An 18,969-nucleotide genomic window follows, 5' to 3' on the forward strand; every position below is an offset into this window, starting at 1 on the left:
CCCAAATTTAACAGGGCTGCCGCTTTTGCCCTTCGGATTGAGCTCCCTCTTCGCCCCGCCGCCGGCAGCGCCTAGGGGCGGCCAGGCGCAGGCGGAGGGGCCGTGCCGGCGGCTGCCGAGCCCCGCGCCGGGCGGGCAGGGGCGGGCGTTGCCGCCCGGAACGCTTCCGCCGCCGGAACGGCCGGGCTGAGCAGCCGCTTCCCGGGGAGGGGCACCGGGGACGGAGCTTCCGGCGGGGGAGGGAACGCGGCGCCGCCGTCTCCGCCTGACAAAGGGCCCGGCGGGGGCCGGCGCTCGGTGGCGGGGCGCGGCGCGGCCTGGCATTATGGCGATCCCCATGGTGCCTATGGAGACGCAGTTACAGAGCATCTTCGAGGAGGTGGTGGTGAGTCTGTCCCCGGAGCGCCGCCGCGGGGACGAGGGGGAGCGGTGTGGGCCTGGCGCCCTCCCGTGCTGTACCGTCGGCGGGCCCGTCGCGACGTGTGCCCGGGGGATGCGTGGGGGAGGTGGTTTGTCAGAGCCGAAATCCTCGCTCGGCTTAGTTTCTATGAAGAAGCTGACGCAGAGTAGAACTGGGAGTAAAACAGTGAGAGGCAGATTGCTTACCCAAAGCCAAATTATAGTGTGCTGGCTTATTCTGTAGAATAAGCAGTTTAAGGAGGTGCTTCGAGGGAGGCTATGAGAAGATGAATGCCTTGAGGAGGCAGCATAATGAGCAGGTCATGGAAATACACCCATACCATGCTATCTGCAAAATGAAGCATAGTTCAGTAGGTTATTAGAGTACTTCAGTTGGAATGGACCTACAACAATCATCAGTCCAACTGCCTGACCAGTTCAGGGCTGACCAAAAATTAAAGCCTGTTATTAAGTCCAAACACTGATGAGGGCATCGACCACCTCTAGGAAGCCTTCTCCAGTGTTTGACCACTCTCTCAGTAAAGAAATGCTTCCTGATGTCCAGTCTAAACCTCCCCTGTCGCAGCTTTGAACTGTTCCCATGTGTCCTGTCACTGGATGCCAGGGAGAAGAGATCAGCATCGCCCTCTCCACTTCCCTTCCTTGGGAAGCAGCAGAGAGCAATGAGATCGCCCTTCAGCCTCCTTCTCTCTAAACTAGACAAACCCAGAGACCTCATCTGCACCTCACAGTACATTCCTTGCAGCCCTGTCAACAACTTTGTTGCCTTCCTCTGGCTTCACTCGGGGACCTTCACATCCATCTTAAATGGTGGGGCCCAGAACTGCACACAGTACTCGGTGAGAGGCTGCACCAGTGCTGAATGCAGCAGGATAATCACTTCTCTTGATCTGCTGGTTATACTGTATTTGATGCACCCCAGGATGTGGTTTGTCCTCTTGGGTGCCAGGGCACACTGCTGACTCACACTGAGCCTGCTGTTGACCAGCACCCCCAGTTCGCTTTCTGCAGGGCTGCTCTCCAGCTACTCCGTTCCTCTCCTGCTTTGTACTTTTACCTGGCGTTACTCTGTCCTAGGAGCAGGATCCAGCACTTGTTCTTATTAAATTTCATGCCACTGATGATTGCTTAGTGCTTCAGTCTGTCTAGATCCCTTTGCAAGGCATCTTGTCCTTTGAGAAAGTCAACAGCACCTCCCAGTTTAGTATCATCAGCAAACTTGCTAATGGTTCATTCAACCTCTTCATCCAGATCATCAATAAAGATGTTGAACAGGACTGGCCCTAGAATTGAGCCCAGAGGAACACCAGTGGTGACTGGTTGCCAGCCAGATGCAGCCCCATTCACTACAATTCTTTGAGCTTTGCCCTTCAGGCAGTTCTTCACACAGTGCACACAGTGGTCATCCCATGGCTGGACAGCTTGTCTAGAAGGGTGCTGTGAGGGACAGTATCAAAAGCCTTACTAAAATCCAGAAAAAAACATATCCACTGTTTCCCCTTTATCCTCAAGGCAGGTGACCTTATCATAGGATATCAGATTAGTTAAGCAGGACTTTCCCCTTGTGAACCTGAGTCATTGGGCAATTAGATCATTGTTTTATAGAGCACAAACGAGTGAACTTATTGGTAGATTTGAGCACTTCATGGTCAGAAACAGTGGGGTGACAGTAGCTGATAAAGTCCTGACTGACACTTCAGATAGAAGAGGCCAATCAAATTATCTGAACTCTAAAGAATATGTAGGTCTTGTAGAGAAGTGTAATTGAAAAAGATGTCCATATGATGAATTTCAGTAGAGGGAAGGTTGTTTTTTTCTTTCTGTTTTATGTTTGTATTAAAAAATGCATGATGTACTTTTCTGTGAATGGTGTTAAGTTGCTTGTAGCATATTAATTGCCCATACCAGATTGGTTTCTTGTTTTGGCACTGTCATTTGGATTATGTTTTCATGTGTTTAACATTGTGATTTGAGTGTGCTGTCACATTGCCTGTATTTAAGCAATGTTATTTGCTTAGAATTTTTATGTAACAATCCCCGCCCCCCCCCCCCCCCCCAAAAAAAAATAAAACAAATCCTTACAAAATTTCATTGAATTTTTGAAGCCAGAACTGAGGAAATAGTGAGTACTTAGTTTCACTGCTGCTGTTACCAACTTGGTGGACAGCAGCTAACTTTTGACAAACAGTTGACGATTTCTCTTTTGCTTTGTGAGAAAGCTGTGCATAGCAGTGACAGGCAGTTCTAGGATGTATGATTGAAAAGGATACCAGAAAGATTATTTTGTTAACATGCTGATATTTCTACAATATAAAAATGAAAATACATAGTGGTCCATTGTTATAATATATATTATTATCTACAATATTGTAGATGTTATCTACAATATAAAAATGGAAATACATAGTGGTAAGTTATAGATCACATCTGAGTATAATAAGAAATACTTACAGAAGGTAGAAAAAGATGTAGGGTAGTATTTTCCAGAACCTGTTTGCTGATGTATTAGAATAATGATGTAGAAGCCTTTGACCAAATTGCAGTTTAAAAAAAGGAATGTTTTATAAGGGGGAAATTGGATATTCATATATAATCTTTCACCTAGTACAAGACTGTCTAATCACTCAATGGAATTTAAAAAGCAATGCTTCTAACTCAGATAAGAAAGTATGTGATTGATTTGTGTGAGTGTCATGGAACATAACTAGAATAAAAACAATGATATTCAAAAACATTAATTTTTTCAAAGTATGAAAAAAGAGCTGCAATAACAGAATCTAACAATTTATCCAATTTTACAAAGTAAATTAATCTCTTGGTGTTTAGAAGAAAAAGAAACAAACCACAAAACAAAGAGCCTTAATCTGGATGCACAAGGTATATTGTTTATATGAAAACAAAGCAACCTCAGCTTTGAAAGAGTCTAGCGTAGCAGAAGAAATACATCTTTCTCTGATACAGTCCTGTAACAGTGCAACTTATTCTGTTGCGCTTCATCCTAGTGGTGTGATACTCAAAGAAAACCTTTTTACAATAGCTCACTTGGGGTTTTTGTCTTACAGAAAACAGAAGTAATTGAAGAAGCTTTTCCTGGGTGAGTTTAATACTGGTTTATTTGTGCAAGAATTTCTGTGTAAGTGAATTTTTCCGCTTGTGCTTTTTCATTAGGTACTGCTAATAACTAATGTTCTTTTTACATTAGTATGTTTATGGACACTCCTGAAGATGAGAGAACCAAACTGATCAGCTGCCTGGGTGCTTTTAGACAGTTCTGGAGCAGTCTTTCCCAGGTTAGCATTTAATTTGTTGCTTATGTGTACTTTAGGTACTTCTTTTAATATAGCGATACCTTGTCCAGTAGACAAACACTCAAGCTGAGGTCTGTGTCCAGTCATTCAGAATCTAGTTTCAGATGTGGTGGAGTAAAGAATATAGGAAGACTTTGCAAGAAAAAGGATTGGTTTTGACATTTACAAAATTATATAATTGTTCATCAGAGGTTGGTGTACAGTGCAAATAAATATAAGCAAATGGAAGTATAATAGTAAAGAAATAAAGAAAAAAAAGTAGTTGTTTCAAGATTTCTGGTAGAACTGAGTAGGTAGGGAAAAAAATCATTGTTTATGTTCAAAAATTACCTTCTAAAAGTTAGGTATCTCTAGGCACTGTTCTGTAATTGGAGACCTGGTCATCTTGGTTTTCATTGAATTTGATTGTAACTGTGAAAAGGAAAGAATAATGTAGAAAAGTTCTATTTTGTTCTATTCTGTGCTTACTTATATGTGAACACCAAAGTTGACTATAGAAATCGATGTTTCACTAGGAGGTGTTACCAGTACTGGATGGCTGGACTTGTTAAAAATCAGACCAAAAGACTTGTAGAAATAACTGTATGTGGGACAACTGGACAACTTCTGTCATTATAATCTTGTTCTTGTATTTGTTTCATTTTTTCATGGTAGGATACTGTACAAATTATGCAGTTTGTTTCACTACCTGTATTCTTCCCTCTACTGCTTTTTCAGGAATCCCATGAACAGTGTGTCCAGTGGATTGTAAGATTCATTCATAGCCAGCATAGTCCTAAAAGAATCTCTTTTCTTTATGACTGTTTAGCTATGGCAGTAGAAACTGGACTTTTGCCACCCAGGTAAGCTGCGTCAGAGTGAATCGATGGGATGCATACAAATTGTAATATTGGATGGTATTTTACGAAGGCATTGTAAAATTATTGCTGGATAATATGTGTTTATTATCTGTCATTCATTCTTGCGTTGTCTCCTTTTGCTAGGATGGTTTGTGAATCTCTGATAAACTCTGATACACTTGAGTGGGAAAGGACACAGTTGTGGGCACTAACATTTAAATTGGTCCGGAAGATTATTGGTGGTGTAGACTACAAGGTATCTTCCACCCATTCCTTTCTTTGTGCTAAGACATGGTATTTTCTGGCTTTGTTTTTATGATTTTGTCAGACACAGTGAGTGTTTCAAAGTCTGCTTTGATTACGAAAGAAAAATAATTCGCTGAGACCACTTTTAATGCTTTTTCATAGTTGAGCTTTACCTTGATGGGTAATTCTGTATGAACAATGTAATTCTTCCTACTCTTTTTGTATTACACAGTCATCTTTCATCCCTCATTTCAGTTACAAGCTAAGTAACCCTAATGCAGTTGCAGAAGTAGCACACATGGGAAAGTACTACTATGAAGCGTTAAGGCTGAAGTTCTGTCATCTGCTCTGACCCCTCTTGCTACATAGGAAAAAGGTCCTGAAAGCCCAGTCTTTGGCAGGCTACAGCTCTTAACAGAAAGAGTATGAAAGCGGGTATGTCTTGCAGAGAATCATCTCACCAGCATTGGTGAGCGTGTTAGAGCGAAAAACGTAAACTACAGCATTGTACGTTGGTCAGCACAAGTAGGCTGGATTGTAGGTTGGATGTCTCTGGATGCACACCAAAATTTTGACAGTTCCTTTCTCATCTGTGGTATCCTAAAATGGAGAAGTTCTGTAAGGAGTTTAAAGTCATTAGCATTTACATTCTCAGTGGAAGCCTGTCTTCTGACACTAAGCAACAAGCAACTAATTTGTCTGTCAAAATATTGTCTGACTATTTCTTGTGTAACGTTTCTGCCAGAAATAAAGAGGATCTGGGAACATTAATTTTGAGTGCTTTCTTTTAGGGTGTGCGTGATCTGTTGAAAGTGATCCTAGAGAAAATCTTAACAATTCCAAACACTGTGAGCTCAGCTGTTGTACAGCAACTTTTAGCAGCAAGAGAGGTAACTATCTGAACTTTGAATATTATCCCTGCAGAGGAAGATAGGCCTCATTCTTTTGTTATTGGTGAATTTCTAGTAGCTGGGATGGCTGTCTTTCAGAGTTGGTACAGTTCAATGCAAAGACTTACTGTTTGTGCTCTTTAATTCTTTTCTGTAGTTCTATTTTATACAGTAAACAGAGATTTTTGGGGATATTGTAGATAAGCACTAAAATCTCTTAACAGGAGAGTCAGGCCCAGTGTTTGACTGACCTAAGTTAAGATGTATGAGGTACAGTATCGAGATTAATTTCTTTATTTTTGTCCTTAGAGACTAAAAATAGTAATTGTTTTCAATACTTTGTAGGCAGACGTAAGGCATAGTTTTACTTAGGCTTAAACAATATAATTTACACCTGTACAATGGAAAACAGGTTTGAAACTAATGTAGTATTATCAGAATACAACTTAAGAGTATTTTAACTCTTTTTCATGGGCTGCTACAGACTGGTAGACAGGCTACACCTTTGTTTACTTTATCCAAAGTCTTTTACACTGATGTATTTTTTTATTTATAGGTGGTAGCCTACATTTTGGAAAGAAATGCATGTTTGTTACCTGCCTACTTTGCAGTAACAGAAATCAGAAAACTGTATCCTGAAGGAAAACTTCCCCATTGGGTAATGATATCAGATCATGTAATCTGAGTTTTGTTCCACACAAAACAAAATTACTTTCATTTTTAAAAACAAAGTTTAAATGAAGATTTTAGTTCTCCTATGCAACAGTAAGCGTTGTGTTTAGGCATGTAAATTAAGATACAGACTTGATGTGATTGCAGCAGTAGCTCCCTGTGTTCTTGCATGAAATTGATGACATAGTTTTGACTTATGGCCTGATTGAAACTCTTGAAGCACTCAGTTGGTTTTGTTGAATATATTTGGAAATGCAGGTCATGCTTACCTATAAGTTTGTGCTTTCTCTGTCGCTTTAAATAGCTGACCAGTGTTTTCTTTTTGTTAAATTCAGTTAGCAAAAATACTTGGGGCTCTGGTGCAATGAAAATGATCATTGTTTCCAGAAAGAATGTAATGTTGATACAGTTATTAGTTTTGTATTCTGTTGAAATAACTAGGTGTTGGCAAAAGGATAAAATTTCGACTCCCTGGAATTAATGGGGAGACTGTTACCGGCTTCTTGAGCCATCCAGAGTGTGCTAATCTGGGTCCTTTGTTTTTGTGGAATTGTTATTCAGACGCAAACAGAGATTTGTTGTGAACAGAAATTCTAAAGTTTTTCTTAAATCATCTGTTACTAAATGGTGTGCACTGAAATAATACAGTATGTATGGGAGAAACAGTTATTATATAAACTTTTACTCAGGTGCAAACTAAGAGTGCTTCCTGTCCCTTCTTTACAGAGTCACATTTTTCCTTTTGTGGTTTTAGGTTCTGGATGATTTTTTCCAGCATATTGAAATGTGTAGGAAGCTAGTTATTGTAGTAGATTCCTGTATGTTTTATTAAAATGTATAAACTGGTTTTAAGTCTTAAATAGTCCTTATCAGTATCTGGAACTTAAACCTTTAACTTATTTTTTCCTCTCTCCTCACCCAGTTACTAGGTAATTTAGTATCGGATTTTGTGGATACCTTCAGACCTACAGCAAGAATAAATTCCATTTGTGGTAAGAGAATGACTTCATTAATTTCTTCAAAATAAATTATTTGGACTATTTTGGTTCTTATACCCTTTGGGGCATATATTTGCCTAAGCAAAATGATTCAGAGTTTATGTTTCACGTAGTATCTTTACTCGTGTCGGTTTGTTCTCAGACTTGCTTCTCTTATTTTTTTTTTTGCTTTGAAGAGATTAATTCATTGTGATGAGATCAAAATAATTTTTTACTACAAGTTGGTAGTGGGAGTGTACTGCTTGTTACATGGCCATGTAGTTTCTAACTACAGTAGACATTAAGGAAATTGTAGGTTTTCTTTGCTCAAGGATTTTGAGTTAATACGGATCCACTAGTGTGTTAGTCACAGAGTGTTTTCTGACTTCAGTTTCCATTGGAGCTTTTGTAGCTGCTCAGTCTTATCCCTGTTGTCGCAGGCTTCTGTGTGAACATTTCCTAGCTCTAGAGAGTACTGGTTCTCCTTTTCTGTGAAAGGAGTACTCCTTTATTTATTGCTAGAAAACTGAAGAATCAAATTTGACTGTTCTAATATGATGTCCATTGCATTTTTCTTCAAAAATGTCTTCTGTTTTCTTTGAGATTAAACAGCTGCAGTATTTCTTGGGTCTGAGCAAGGATTATTGCAACTGAGCTTCTTCAGTGCAGACGTTAAGAGTGTAAATTCATCTGTAGAGCTCCAAAGAATTTTGTCTTTCGGAAGCCTTGGTTATTCTTCTATTGAAAGGGTGGCATAGCTCTAATGCGTATGAGTCACAGGGGTCATGCACAAATTTTTACATGTCTTGCATGTGTAAATGACCTGTATGCTCCTAAATTTAGATGCTGGTATGCAGGTGTGCTAAGGGCTCATATCAAATGTTTAGGTTTAAGCAGCTGAAATAAATCCCAGGTGCCTAATCTACACTGACCAACAAGTCTTAAGTTTACCCTGCAAAAAACTTGTCATGTGTAATCAGCTGAATCACATTGGCCTACATTGACTGAATTGACTAGATCTCCACTGACTAACTGGGGTACAGACACTTGTATTTGACTAGTTTGCTGAACTGTTTCCTGCCCACAGTTTATCTTCCGTGGTGGATGAAGGAAAATCAAAAGAGTTGATTATATACTTAGGTTAGTAATACCATTTTCATTGCAGGAAGGGTCAGTGAAGCAAAATTAAATCACTAGGTCAAGCGATGGCAATGGAACAGTCTTTTGGTAACCTGAAAGGGCACTGTTAGGTGAATATTTGCAAATACTTTTGGTTTTGGATACCCAATCTGAATAAATGGGGATTTTACTCCTTAGATATTTCATTAGTTGAAAATTAGGAAAATAAAGTCAGCCTGAAGCATTCCTATGGTAAAAAGCTTTAAACTGGAAATTTAAGGAGAGCATAAAAGTGACTGAGGCTAGTTTTTGTATCAGAATGATTAAATAATAGGCCAGTTTCACTGTTTTAGGATTTATGTTTCATTGCATGTAGGTCGCTGTAGTCTTCTTCCTGTGGTAAATAACTCAGGTGCCATGTGCAACTCATGGAAGCTGGATCCTACAACCCTTCGCTTTCCTTTGAAAGGTCTCTTACCATATGATAAGGTATGCCTTATTAAGTTTCTTAAGCATGTTATATTCAATAAATACAAAAATTTTATGTCATTAGAGGGAAAAAAATAATTTAAACTGTTAATATCTAGTTGTTCCAGCTAGGCTGACATTGAAGCCATAGATGTTTTCACTGTATTAAATACTTCAGTGATTGCAAGCTATATGCAAAGGACCTTTGAAGTAGTGTGTGGTATAACCCGTGCCCAGAATGCGGAAGAACATGAGATTTTTAATGTGCTTTGCGGGTGTGTGCATGTGAAAGAGCAAGTGAGAGCAAAGAGTTGACTGGAAAATTAGTTTAGCAATGGGAAGATGTAAGAGAATGGGAAGGTAATTTCTTCTTTTCTGTGAACTTTGTTATTCTATAGGAAACGAATTTCACAATTCAAACTTAAATATTTAAGTTACCTTATTTAAACTCAAAACTTTGAATGTGAAATAGTGCTGTACCAAAAGAATTTAAAAATTGTAAAGGATCAGGACAAAAGTCCACGTTGTCCAGCATCACATATTCTGGTATGCTAGGTATCTAAGGAAGAATATAGATAGTATATCTAATGACATATATAGTGTTCACACTGTATAGCCATTATCATTTTGGGTGTTCCCTGCAGCAGATTTGCTTTCTGTATATTTACTAAACCTTCCTCTTGCAAATATTTGTTCAGTCTCCTCTTCAGCCCGTGTAAGCTTTTAGCATCCTCCACATCCCTTTGACAAGGAGTTCCGCATTTCAACTTTTATGTTGCATAAGGAATCGGCTCCTTCTGTTTATTTTGAACCTAGCTTCAGATAGCATTTTTCTTTAAACTTATTCAGCTATTGGAAGATACAGTGAGCAGTTGTTCCGTATCTGCTGTCTTCATGCTACTCATGATTTTTATGCTTCTTGGTCATGTGCTTCCCAGTTGTCTTTCCTGGCTTCCTTTGAGTTCTCGACGGTCTTCTAGTATTTCAAGTCTGTTTCAAAACATGTGCCGTTCTTTTATTGGATGAAGAATGTTCTTCTGCTTGGTCTCCATAAAATCTGTCACTTCTTAAGAGCTGTGATTATTTCCTCCATACTTTTGGGTATCAGAGACCAAAAAGATCTGCCAGATAATACCTATCAGCATAAATTAAACATTCATTCTTGCATTGTTTAACTCAGTTAAACGTAAACTCAATATTAAACGTAATCTAGAGGCAATATATGTTTGTGTGTGATTGCTTTTTTTTTTTCAAGGATCTGTTTGAGCCACAGACTGCTTTGTTGCGATATGTGCTGGAACAACCGTATTCAAGGGATATGGTCTGCAATATGCTAGGTCTGAATAAGCAGGTACTGTACTATGCTGTAACACATGATTTAATTCTGCACAGAATCTGCACTATTCTTTTTCTCTTTTCTTTGCTATAGCTAACTAAGCAAAACAGTTTAGGTCCAGAGAGTGATTTATTTTTTTTTATGTTATTTTATTTTTTTATGAGATCACATTAGGTTAATTGGACACTGTTGTTCCTATCATTTGTATATTGCTTTACGAATGTTAAATTGAAAAGTGGAGATTTAAAATATGATTTTTTTTTGGCATTGCTTTTTTTTCCTATAAGGCCAGCCTCAAGTACACCTTTGACAGACAGTAGGAGACTGCTAGCTCAAACAATAAAAATGGTTATTGTTCATCAGTTTTTAAAGCATTGTTGTACTCTGTTATATTGGCATGTTGTAGTATTAAAACAGTGAGAAGCTGGGTTTTGGTGTTTTGTTTGTTTGTTTTTTCTTTTTATACCTTAGAATGGGAGGGCTTAGTCTGACTTGGGGAACCTTGAGGCTGGCCTCATAGTCACTGTTTTGTCTTTTCTTTTTTTCTTCCTTTATTTTTGTTCTGTCCTGTCTTGTCCTGCCCATCCTCCAATGCTCTAGACCTTGAACATTGCTCAGGTATGTTCACAACCTTACTGTTGTATTGTGACTAACGATACGCTGGCCGCTTTGTAGCCACTGATTCTAGTTAGAGAATACATGTACAGTCAGGGCTTGAAATTGGCAGGACCATTAGTCAAGGACAAATTCTTACTACAAATCTCTAGAGATATGAGAGATGTAGTATAAAGCTGACAGTCAGTGGTCCTTTGGTCCTAAAATTTTTGTTAGAATGGACTGCTGCCATTTACCTTACCAGTCATAAGAACTTTTACCTTATCTGCTGGAATTTTCAGATCAGGAGAGATTCTTAGTTCAAAATTTCTTTCCTTATGCAGGTGGAAAAACATCCACTGCACGTGATTGTAAAATTAAGCTGCAAATACATGTTTACGTAAAAAATCCAAAAAACTTTACTAGTGGAATTTTCTTATCAGCAGGAAGCCTCTGTAAACAAACTTCCCAACAGGCAATTCTAATATTCTCCAGGCTAGGTGAAAGAAATGTAGTGCAGAATACCATGTGAAAAGTAGTACCTTAAAATTTGACTACTTGTGTAAACAAATTAATAAACACCTGAGCAAATCAACCAAGTGGATTTCCACTTGAAATTTGAAATATGGGTATTACATTTACAGTTGATCCCTTGTTACAATAATCAATTCCACACCTACTTTAAAAAAAACATGTTCAAGATTTATAAAATAGCGTTGCTGTTTGCAATACTATAGTGAAGGTTGTGTCAGTGTTTCCATTCAAGAAACTTTTTTCAGATTTGTAACTTGACTATAAAATTTACATGATCCTGAAACCTTGTGTATATTTCCCATTGTAAGTGAAATACACCAGTGCTCTTTCTGGATTGGGACAATGTTTTTGAATGCGCAGATTCCTACATCTTGGCAAACAGTACTCCGTGTTGTATATGACAGTCTTTTGTATTTGAGACTTAAAGCAGCTGGAATGTTAAACCTTGGAAACGAGCTGCTAGGGTTAGTGTTGAAATGAGTAGTATTTGTATTCTGTGTCTATTTCTGTGTCTACATTCAGTTAATTAACTACTGCATCTTGTATCTATGCATCTTGTAGCTGGTAAATTATACAAGATCTAGAAAAAAAATATATTGAACCCATTTTAGTCTTCTAACTACATATGTATGGTCTGTGCCTTCAGGTCAAAAAACATTGATATTAAAAATGCTGGTTTCTAACTCTACTGTTCTCTAAAAGTAACAAGAAAATCTAAATGAAATAATGAAATATATTAAACTATACTTCTTAAAATTTGTTTACTAGTATAGCAATTCCTACACAAAGTTTCAACCTGGCATGAATTTTTATGGCCAAGGAACAAACTTGAAGAATGTAGCTTATAAAGGAAATGCTGACAGAACATGAACTATAGCTGTGTTACTACAGTTACACCAGCATAAAGATGTTTGGGCTGTTGAAAATTTGTTAGTTAAAAATACAAATACAGAGTAGGGTGGTGTAGTGGTATAGAACAGGAAGTTAATGTTCCATTTAAACATTAATATACTCTGTTTAAATCTGTGTAAAACATTAAAATTTTACTCACTTTTAGGTACAAATTAACTTCATGCTATAAATTAATTTGTTATTGTAGCCACCTGACAAAAAGTAGTAGCATGCTTTTCACAAGTTGTGTAACTATATCGATGCTTTCAGTAAAATGGCTGATTATTCTGTATTTTTATTATTAGAACTGAACTAACCTGCAGAAATGAATTGTCAGTATAATAGAAGACACTTAGAAATGCAAATAGTGCCAGGTTTCTTTCAAAATAAATACAGAAACACCTCAAAGCAATGATCATTATATATTTATGATCATTAATGATTTATGTGAAGCTGCTTGTATGCCCTGTCAACTATTTACACAGATCCAGTTGCAGGATTGGAGCCTTCATTTGAATCTTTTGGCATCACAAACTAGGTATGGTTCAGCCAAATTTGTCCTAGTTCTCAAATATTCTTGAAGATGAACAATGAAATCTTCTGGTTCAATCTTAACTAAGCAGATCTGTTAGAAAACTCTTCACTTAAGCCATCTCATGAGTTGTGTAAATAAAAAAAAATAATAAAAAAAAGTGTACAAATCCAGCTGTCCTGTGAACTTTGCAGAGAGAAAAATTAAGAGAGTAAAATCTGATAAGTTTATAGATTCCTATGTTCCTTTCAGGTTTCTAAGTTTTACTGTGGGATTTTGTTGTGGGATGGAGTTTTCTTACACCTTCATCAAACTTATAGCTGTAAGTCCAAATGTAGCAATATGGACTTGAAAACGTTTCTTCTGTTGGAGTCTGGGGATTTTTATTTTTTGCTGCTGTTAACTTCTGTGTGGGACAGTACCTTCTCTTGTATACCTTTTTGAACTGGTCTGTGGGAAGCAGAGATTTAAATTGTATTCTGTCGTGTATGTTATTACAGTTTATGGTTGGACTCTTATCTTAAGGGTCTTTTCCAACCTAAAGGATTCTGTGTCAATTTATATTCTCCTGTTAGATCTGGGGTGATAGTCCCAATACTTAATTATCTTTTAAATAATTTGTTAAGATATGTGACAGTCTGGTTTTTTTGGAAAGTGATAAACACTTCAAAGTGTCTCAATGCACTGATGCCAAAGTACGATTCAATTTAGGAATCCTACAGTTGGTTCTTAAAATTGAGCTTTAGTAATGTCTTAAGGACACAAAGTCCCTTTGAACATTTTGGTTTATATCTTTACCTTTGCTGTATGTACAGACTTACATGAAGATAAAATGCCATTTTTGCTTGCATAATTGCAGTCAGGATTGTATTGCAGTCCTCTAAACGATGAAAAACTTTGTTAAACTTTGATTTCTTTGGGTTGGGAAATGTTTGAAAGAGGAGGTAATTTTCAGTTGTCTGGTTTCTATAAGGTATAAAAACTTTTAATTAGCAGCGATAGTATTTAAAGAAAAAAATGATTAATACAATATTTGGCTGATCACCTTTTAAACCAGCAGTGGTGATCTGCAGTTTGAGTAGGAAATTATTTATGCCATACTCTGTTCAGGTGGATGTGTAGTTGTATTCCCTCCTAGTTACAAACCAGGATAGTTTCCTTGGGGAAGATGTTATTTCATGTCTGTCCATGTGTGGTGTAAGCAGAATCATTAAGTGAGAGGAATGACATAGTGCAATATTCAAAAACTGACTTTCCCTTTGATTTTTAAAATATCTTAAGTTGATGCTGGAAACTTACCATCCAGTATTACTAGTGTTAACACAACAATGCACTTTAATTAAAGGGCTGTGGTTATTTTTTATATACTTCTGATAGTAAGAGTGTGTGTTGAGAACACTTGAGTGCAATCTCCTTGTTGAAACTTACTCCGTATTTTTTTTTTTTTAGTGAAGAAAGCTTGAGAGTGCCCACTGAATTTGGTAGGAATAGAATCAGGCATAATATAAACAGCAAGCTTTAATGTTTTGTGTCTTGGTAGCATACAGTTTTGGAAAATGGAAGTGAGGGAGCAGGTATAGTTCTGTCTTGTATTAACTACTTCAAGCATTTAACTTACACATTTTGAATTGGACTTTTTGAGACTGTTTATTCTTGCAGGGATCTTGGGCTCTGCAGTTTGGTCTTATGAATCCATTTCTTAAGTTAGATATTGATTAAATATTTTTGAGCTAAATGTTGTTTACTTAAAATATTCAAAAACTATAATAGCTTGCAGCTAGCCTTACTGACTTCTTAAGATACTTTTCTTTCAGGGAACACTTTTAACGTGTTAAATACTTCCCCCAAAATACCTCAACCAACCAAAAAAATCCCACTCCAAACCCAATTGAAGCGTTGATCCACTTAAAAAAGTACCACTAGTCCATCAGAGGGCTGGTCTCAAAAAATTTTAGTTTCAAGTTTTCATGGTAGCACTTCCCCTTCCCTACCCCATGCCCCTTTATTACTGTATGGATTAAAAATGTTTTCAGTGAGATTATGTATTTGTCAGATGTTTAAATATTATTTTCAGGGCAAAATGGAGAATATGTATTTATATAATCAAATTACAAAAATTTGAATAATGTTCTCTTTAGGAAAAAAAGAGTAGTGGTTTTGAATGCTATATGTTTTAATATATAATCCAAAACAGTGTTTGGGTTTTTTTTGTTGTTTGTTTTTGTTTTGTTTAAAAAATACCAAAACATGAGCTCCTGCTTGTTTGTGAGGGGAATCAGCTCTCACCTAATTTTTATTAATCTCGGTATACGCTGAGATGTTCTTTCAGTTATGAGCAGTTAATAAAACAAGGCCCCAATCCTGCAAATTCTTATGCAGCACAGTATTCTATTTCTGCTCCAAAACTATAGCTACAAAATTTATGCAAAAATGTATATTCACTGAAAATACAGAAAAAAAAATTGCCAGAAAATTAAATTAATGGAGATGGAATGTGAAGTACTGCTATATTTCCTTTTGAAAATTGTTTTTATAGCAATAAAAGGCTGATTTTCAGAATTAAAGATGAATATTTTTTTTTTTCATTTCCTGGCTCCTAAACATTTTTCAATCTTAGAATTACTCAGAATAGTGAAAATTCCTACTGGAAATTCTGGCTTTCTTTTTAACAGTAATATTTTCCTGTTGTATTCTTTGAATAACTTTATTCTAAATTAATATAGCCTAACATGATTAGGCTTTTGGACATTAACCCATCGCTTAGCAAACCTAAATTTCAAGCCCTGTACGTAGTAGTTTTGCATGCTGGATTATAAACTAGTCTGTAGTGTTGTCTGTTGCACCCTGCTCTGCTTCATAATTAATTGCTTTGGGAGGGGGAAAAAAACGAACCACAAAAAACCCAAAGTATTCTCAACTGGTGTTGTTAATACTGCTCTCTGTAAGCCTGTAATGTGGTTGATCTGTGATAATGGCGTTGTGTACTGGAAGAGAAGGTGAGACTGTAATGTAATCAATGCTTTCTGGTTTAGTTAGAGGTTTGTGTTAAGCATGTGTCAAGAAAGCACAGCTGGAATTGTAGCTTTCTGCAGTTTTGAGCTGGCAAACAGCATGCAACAGGGGATGCTGTTCACTATATTTTGTCAACTCTTCCCATTCTTGCGTTTTATTTTTAATTGAAGAGAATCTCTTTTTTTTCATAGCAAAAGACTACCATCGATGAAGGTAGAACAAGCATCTCCTTTCAGCATCTCTTTCTTCTATTATTTCTTTCTTTATTAATTAAAAGGGTTTTTTTAGGCTGCCTGGCTAGTAAGTCAAAGAACTCATCTAAGGCATCCCTAAAATGTTATATGAGCATTTGGGCAATCTTTTTAAACCTTTTTACATGCAACTTTTTGCCTCTAGAAAGGGATACTGCATTTTCATGATTAGTGTTTGAGCAGCTCAGTTCCTTTTCTTTTGTATCATTAAAGTAATAATGTTTTCTTTAAGGTTGCGTTATGTTACAGGCATCAGGTGTAAAAAACCAAACCAAAATAAAATACACCAACCTCACACTAAAGAACTTGTGATATGTGACGTACTTCATGGTCTTAAATTAAAGATTTATAATCTGAGTTTCAAATCATTGGTAGCAGGCCTGCTTTACATACATCTGTACTAACTTACGTATCTGAATATAGAATGCATTCCTTACTTGACCGTTATTAAAAGTCATCATGGAAGGCGTGTATTTTAAATGATGCCTGTGTTTCCATATCTCTCTGTGGAGATTGTGGCAGTCTAAATCTAACCTCTGAAGAGCTCGTCACTATGATATGTAGTTTTTGTTCTATTCACAGGCTGTAGAACATACCACTTCTATCAGATTAATTTTGAAGTCTGTGATCTTGTACCAGGTGGCACTGTGTCAGGAGGACAGCACCTAACTGTAGGGGTATTAACCAAATCTTGATTCTGCTGCTGGTTGTAGGGGAGCCCAAAATGAGAGTGAAAAAGAGAATAGTCATTGAACACCTCTATCATGTATTGGGATGTTGCCTCTGGGTTTGGTGGTGTAATTGATACATCTTCTGTATGGTGATCCCTACTTTTGAAATTGACTTAAAGGAGAAAAGAAGGAAGGAGGAAAAAAACCCAACAAATAAACCCCAAAACAAATGAAAGAACCCCCACCAGTGCGTTAAAAGAATGGACTTTGTTTTCCATGAATGTAAGATCAGAGAAATAACATTCTGCGTGAATTTATTAAAAAAACAAAAGCAAAATCCTCAGATTTTATTTGCACGTTGACGATCTGTGTTTTGGAACTGAATAGAGAATTATGTAGTGTGTGATAAAATGTAAAAATCATTGTGACCTGTAACATAGTGCAGCTTTAATACACTGGCTTATCCTTAACTTAAGTTCAGACTTCATTTCATGCTTCCCAGCCTTCTGTCAAAATACTGTACTGTAACTGCAACTGTAGAAATTCTGAAGTTAGTGGCAAGGCTTTTGGAATACTGTATCTGATCTCTGCCTTACAGCACAAGCAGCGCTGCCCTGTGCTGGAGGACCAGCTGGTGGATCTTGTGGTGTATGCCATGGAACGGTCTGAGACTGAAGAGAAGTTTGATGATGGTGGAACCAGTCAGCTTCTGTGGCAGCATCTCTCCAGCCAGCTCATTTTCTTTGTGCTCTTTCAGTTTGCAAGTTTTCCTCATATGGTCCTGTCACTCCATCAAAAGGTAAATTGTTTGTATCACTCCCAGGTGGTAAGAGAGATTTTAAAAACAAAACAAAAGACGTTTTTAAAAAAGGCACTTACACCTGCGATAAGTACCTTATACGTAAGAATTAAATTTTTGATTGTTGTGCTTTGTAGAAGTAAGTCAAATTCTCAAGTTGCATTGCTGGTGAGCTAGGTCTGTTTCTAGTATATTCAGTTACAGGATGTTACATTACATGTTGATTCAAAATGTGCTAGTAACTAGAATAAGGAGATAAACTGGCATAATTCAGAAGATCAGGGTACTGTGCTGTTGCATTCAGTTTACAGCCAAGCTTCAAACAGACCAAATGCCCTGTTCAGTTTGTGAGCTAATGAAACATGCCATGTAAATGGATGCAAGAACTTGCTTCTCTAATCAGTTTACTCAAAGATCATGTGTCCAATTACAGTCATACTGGCAGTCACAGTCCAAAGTTATTATTACTTCCTAATAATAATTCCATTAAAACTATACACTTCCTAGCATTTACCCTTTTCTCTGGTGTTCAGTGTTTTTGACTTCTAAGGGTGGTGGTGCCAGTCCTCCATAAGAAAGGCGAGGAGGGGCTACAGTAAGTCAGGAACATCCTGAGCCCTTCACTGAAAGTATGGCATCGATGGTAGGAAAGGGGTGTTCTTTCTCTTCACTATAGGATCAGCTTGTAGCTATTTAGATACAATTTCTAACATGGACTACACATTGTTCCATCTTCATTTGTCCACAGTTCCATGTTACATCAGAATGTACTATATATGTTACGTTTCACTTGTGAGGCATTCTAATTCTCTGCTTGTTTAGTTATCCCTGAAATTAGTTTTACCAGGGTTGCATTCCTTTAATTACTGTTAATGAACCATTGAACCAATAGATGCTATACAACACAGTTGCATAAATATGATCTAAACCTAAAGCAAGATAGATAAGATTAGAGTACTGGTTAATAGATAATTGTTACAGATAAAGAGGTTAACTACAAAAAAATAAACCCAGGTGGGCCCAGATGAAGCAAGCCCAAGTTGTTCTGATTGAGACTTTCTTTATAGAGCTAATATAGACCCTGGCTGCCTGCTAGCAATGACAATACTGTACTGGGCTACAAGGTGACAATTTAAGTCCGATATTTAAGAGTTGGTACTTTTTCAAAATGGTGATCCTCAAGAGGTAAACACATTTTAAATCTTACCTGTAATTGTTGTGGCCCTCCTGGAGTCTGTTTCTCTGTTTCAACTAATGCACCTGTTTGCCATCTTTCTGAAAATACAACATGCATTTCTGCCTAAGCCCTGTTACACAATTCCCAGTAGTCTTGTCTGGAACTGTTTTAGTCTGCCCTTCTACTTTCATAGGAATCTTTGCAGCGATTTTTCTTCATGCAATATTTGTCTG

The 18,969-nt window shown here is 37.3% G+C and overlaps 1 protein-coding gene across 2 annotated transcripts in view; it reads left to right on the forward strand.

Annotated features, from left to right (window-relative positions):
• Nucleotides 1-217: 217 nt before the first annotated feature.
• Nucleotides 218-18,969, forward strand: part of MED23 (mediator complex subunit 23) — a 40,383-nt gene continuing 21,631 nt past the window's right edge. The window contains exons 1-12 of one of the 2 annotated variants that reach the window (XM_056343371.1): nt 218-385; nt 3,483-3,514; nt 3,623-3,710; nt 4,446-4,570; nt 4,712-4,823; nt 5,605-5,703; nt 6,260-6,361; nt 7,298-7,367; nt 8,848-8,960; nt 10,195-10,290; nt 10,876-10,893; nt 17,359-17,559. In XM_056343371.1, coding sequence (XP_056199346.1) covers nt 326-385; nt 3,483-3,514; nt 3,623-3,710; nt 4,446-4,570; nt 4,712-4,823; nt 5,605-5,703; nt 6,260-6,361; nt 7,298-7,367; nt 8,848-8,960; nt 10,195-10,290; nt 10,876-10,893; nt 17,359-17,559 — 1,116 coding nt within the window. In that variant the 5' untranslated portion in view covers nt 218-325. The remainder of the gene's footprint in view (nt 386-3,482; nt 3,515-3,622; nt 3,711-4,445; nt 4,571-4,711; nt 4,824-5,604; nt 5,704-6,259; nt 6,362-7,297; nt 7,368-8,847; nt 8,961-10,194; nt 10,291-10,875; nt 10,894-17,358; nt 17,560-18,969) is intronic. The other variant, XM_056343372.1, reaches the window with a different exon arrangement.

Source organism: Falco biarmicus, chromosome 6 (genome assembly GCF_023638135.1).
Source record: "Falco biarmicus isolate bFalBia1 chromosome 6, bFalBia1.pri, whole genome shotgun sequence".
Taxonomy (NCBI): Eukaryota; Metazoa; Chordata; class Aves; order Falconiformes; family Falconidae; genus Falco; species Falco biarmicus.